The sequence below is a fragment of the Neopelma chrysocephalum genome, unplaced genomic scaffold, assembly GCF_003984885.1.
Source record: "Neopelma chrysocephalum unplaced genomic scaffold, ASM398488v2 Primary Assembly neopelma1_136, whole genome shotgun sequence".
NCBI lineage: Eukaryota > Metazoa > Chordata > Aves > Passeriformes > Pipridae > Neopelma > Neopelma chrysocephalum.
The window spans coordinates 190,864-194,242 of record NW_020897798.1 but is presented as its reverse complement, the minus strand read 5'-3'; the positions used below and the strand labels follow the sequence as shown (position 1 = coordinate 194,242).

Genomic DNA, 3,379 nt, shown 5'->3' with positions numbered 1-3,379 from the left:
CTGCAAACCAACACAAAAAAAACACAGGTAAGGACAAATAAAAGCCTCCCACGAGTTGCTGTAAAGCCACTTTTGCTGCAAACCAACACAAAACCACAGGTAAGGACAAATAAAAGCCTCCCACGAGTCACTGTCATACATGTTCCCAAATGAGGAAGTTCTCACTGAAGCAAGGAATTAACTGAGCCTGCTTAAGAGCAAACCCAACACACAGGAGCATCTGCTGTGGCCTGCAGGTCACTGCCCACCACCTGAGCCAGGGTCTGTCACCCTCACAGCTCCTCCTCCAAAGGCCACAAATCATTACCACCCTCTGGATGCCCTCGGTGGGGCCTGGGATCAACAGCTCTTGGTTTCATCCAAGAAACTGGCTCCAAGTCAGGAGATCCCCACCAAGTTCCCCAGTGCTCACACGGCATTAAAACTCATTTAGGAATAAATCAGAATTTGTGCATATTCAGAAATAAATGGCACAGTCCCCTGCCCTCCCAACCTGCTGTCACATTCCTGTTCCAGCCTTGGAGCAGGTGGCAAATTGGTGGAAGCAGCCTTGGAACACTGGTGGCAAATCAGCCCTGTAAGAAGATTTACAGGTGTCTACACGACATTGGGGGCTTAAAACCTCCCTCCTGAGTCTCAGAGGCACGAGCCCCAGCCCTGCCTGAGCATCCAGAAAATTGCATCTGCAGCTGCCAAATAAAAATTTTTGGACGTGAGTGAAGCTCTTGTCCCTTGAGATTTGTCAGGGGAGGGCAAGAAGAGGGGATCTGATGCATCTGAGATTTTAATGCCCCTCCAATCCTCGATCCTGAGAGCTCCAAGGTGGAGCTGTGGGATGTCCTGAGTTACCTTTGTGGGCGTGGACCCTCTGCACCCAGGAGAGAGGGCAGGTTTTCATCACAGAGTAGGGCACGCTGATGGTGTGCAGCTTGTTCATTACATTCTGGAAAGCAGGAAAAAGGGGGTTAGAAAAGGGCTCACAAACTTTTTCTCCAGCAGAATTTAAGAGTCACTCTCAGCCCCCATCAACCCCCCGCCAAGAATTCACAGGGGTTCAGTGAGGATGGGTCTGTGATTCCCTGGGAGAATTGCAGATGTGGCAGGGAGGGAAATGGTTGGTTTAACAGGGAATGGTCCTCAAATGCTGCCTTTACCATATTTCATTGACTCAAGGAATCCCAGACTGGTCTGGGAGAGACCTTAAAGCTCCTCTCATTCCACCATCCCAGGAAAACCTGACCTTGGACACTCCCAGGTATGGAGCAGTCACAGCTTCTCTAAGAAAACCATTCCAGTGCCTCCCCCCACCCTCACAGGGAGGAATTTTTTCCTAATATCTAATGCAATCATCAGTCATTAACCTCTCATTAATTCCAGAGGGCTCTGGAATGCTCCAACTCACCGTGAGAATTCCGTGCCACAGCCCTGCATCCTTCTTGAAGTCCAGCACATTCACTATCGTTTCACCTGGCAAAAATAAAGCTGGAGTTGTGAAGTGCAAGGTGGCAGGAGAGCTGTGCCCATTATTGCTGCTGGAATGTGCCCATGGATGAACCTGCCCCTGCCCCTGCCAGAGCTGCTCCACGGGCACGAGGAGCCCTTGTTCCACGTGTGGCTGCTCCCAGCTCCTTGTTATGCAAAGTAACAACTGCACATCATCCATTTCTGAGCAGGAACAGGGCCCAGAAAGCTGCCAGGAAATCACATCCCAGCCTGGAACAGTCCATCAGCAGGACAGGAGGGCTCTGAGCCTCGTCATGCACGAGTGGAAAAGGGAAGGGGAGAAGGGAACATCACTCAAGCCCTGACTCCCAGAAGCAATGGAAACTCAAGTGATGGCTTCCAAAAGACAAACTTTGCATTTTAAAGCACTTTGACCCACAGCTCTATAAATGGTTTCGCTCGTGGATCAAGGAATTAGCTGGAATTACAAGGCAGACCAGACTAAAACCATGTCCTAGAGCAGAACTCTCTGGAAATCTCACCAGAGGTTTTCCCATCTCCACTTCTGGGTTCCCCAAAAAAAGCCTTATGGGACCAGAACAGCCCCAGCAAGGGGTATTTACACACCCTCAGGAACAAAAGTTTGGGAAGACATTTCCATGGGGGATCAGAGGGGACTCGAGCTCGCTGGAAAATGCTCCAGTTTTGATTCATTTGCTCCCCTTTTGGTTCAGCAGAACAGACCCAGTAACTCCCCAGACATGATGCAAATCCCACTTTTTACTCCTCTTCACTATGGTCGTGAAAATGATGCAAATTTGGATGGAAAAACATTATTACACTCAGCCTTCACTTCGGGGGGAGAATCAACCTGCGCTTTTTATTTCCTTTTTTTTTTTTTAAGCAGCTCTTGGTCACTCAGAGACCTGCTGTGGGGCAACCACCCCAAATGGTGCTGCTGACCCTTTGTTCCTCTGATGTCCTGTGCCCTCACCCACCTTCAGAGTAGTTGCAGGCCTGAGACAAGGCTTGGCAGTGGGCCAGCATGGCCACCCGGGACACCGTGACCCCCATGACACTGCCCTCCTTGCTGGTCTTGTACTGCAGGAGAGAGAGAGGAGAGAGAGAGTCAGGGAGGGGACTCTGGATCCCCTGGGTGGAGGAGATTCAACCACAAAAGCCAAATGAAAGCAAGTTTCCTTCCTCTGAAGCTGCTGAGACGAACCCCCCAAACCCACCTGCTGGGGATGGTTCTTGTGGGGGCAGCTCCAGGGAGATGGGGGATAAAATGAGTGTTTATCTCACTGTCACTGATGCTCACAGCATCTCCTCCTGCTCCCACAGCAAACTGAAAAGCCAGGCTGTGATTTAGGGATGGCCAAATCACCCCTCAAACCACTGCAGTCCCTAGAAGTTGCCTTCTGGCCTAAAAACAAAGATCAGCTCTGCCAGGAAGAACCAGAACTCAAAGTGAATGTGTGTTGTCAAGCACCATCTCAGGGCTCAGCTGCCTCCACTCCTCACTTTCTGGAACAAGGGCAGTTCTCCAGCTCATTCCAAGCAGTGCCCAAGGCCACAAAGGGACTCAAAAACTAAACCTCAAAAACTAAACCTCAAAAACTAAACCTCAAAAACTAAACCTCAAAAACTAAACCTCAAAAACTAAACCTCAAAAACTAAACCTCAAAAACTAAACCTCAAAAACTAAAACTCAAAAACAAAAACTCAAAAACAAAAACTCAAAAACAAAAACTCAAAAACAAAAACTCAAAAACAAAAACTCAAAAACAAAAACTCAAAAACTAAAACCCAAAAACTAAAACCCAAAAACTAAAACTCAAAAACTAAAACTCAAAACCAAAAACTCAAAAACTAAAACCCAAAAACTCAAACTCAAAAACTCAAACTCAAAAACTCAAACTCAAAACAAAAACTC

At 48.0% G+C, this 3,379-nt stretch overlaps 1 protein-coding gene across 1 annotated transcript in view; it reads right to left on the bottom strand.

Annotated features, from left to right (window-relative positions):
- Positions 1-3,379, bottom strand: part of DIP2B (disco interacting protein 2 homolog B) — a 58,012-nt gene that overhangs the window by 14,138 nt on the left and 40,495 nt on the right. Inside the window, exons 13-15 of the mRNA XM_027699061.1 lie at positions 2,442-2,544; positions 1,403-1,467; positions 850-943 (exon numbers count right to left, since the gene is read on the bottom strand). Of these exons, the coding sequence (XP_027554862.1) occupies positions 850-943; positions 1,403-1,467; positions 2,442-2,544 (262 nt within the window). The remainder of the gene's footprint in view (positions 1-849; positions 944-1,402; positions 1,468-2,441; positions 2,545-3,379) is intronic.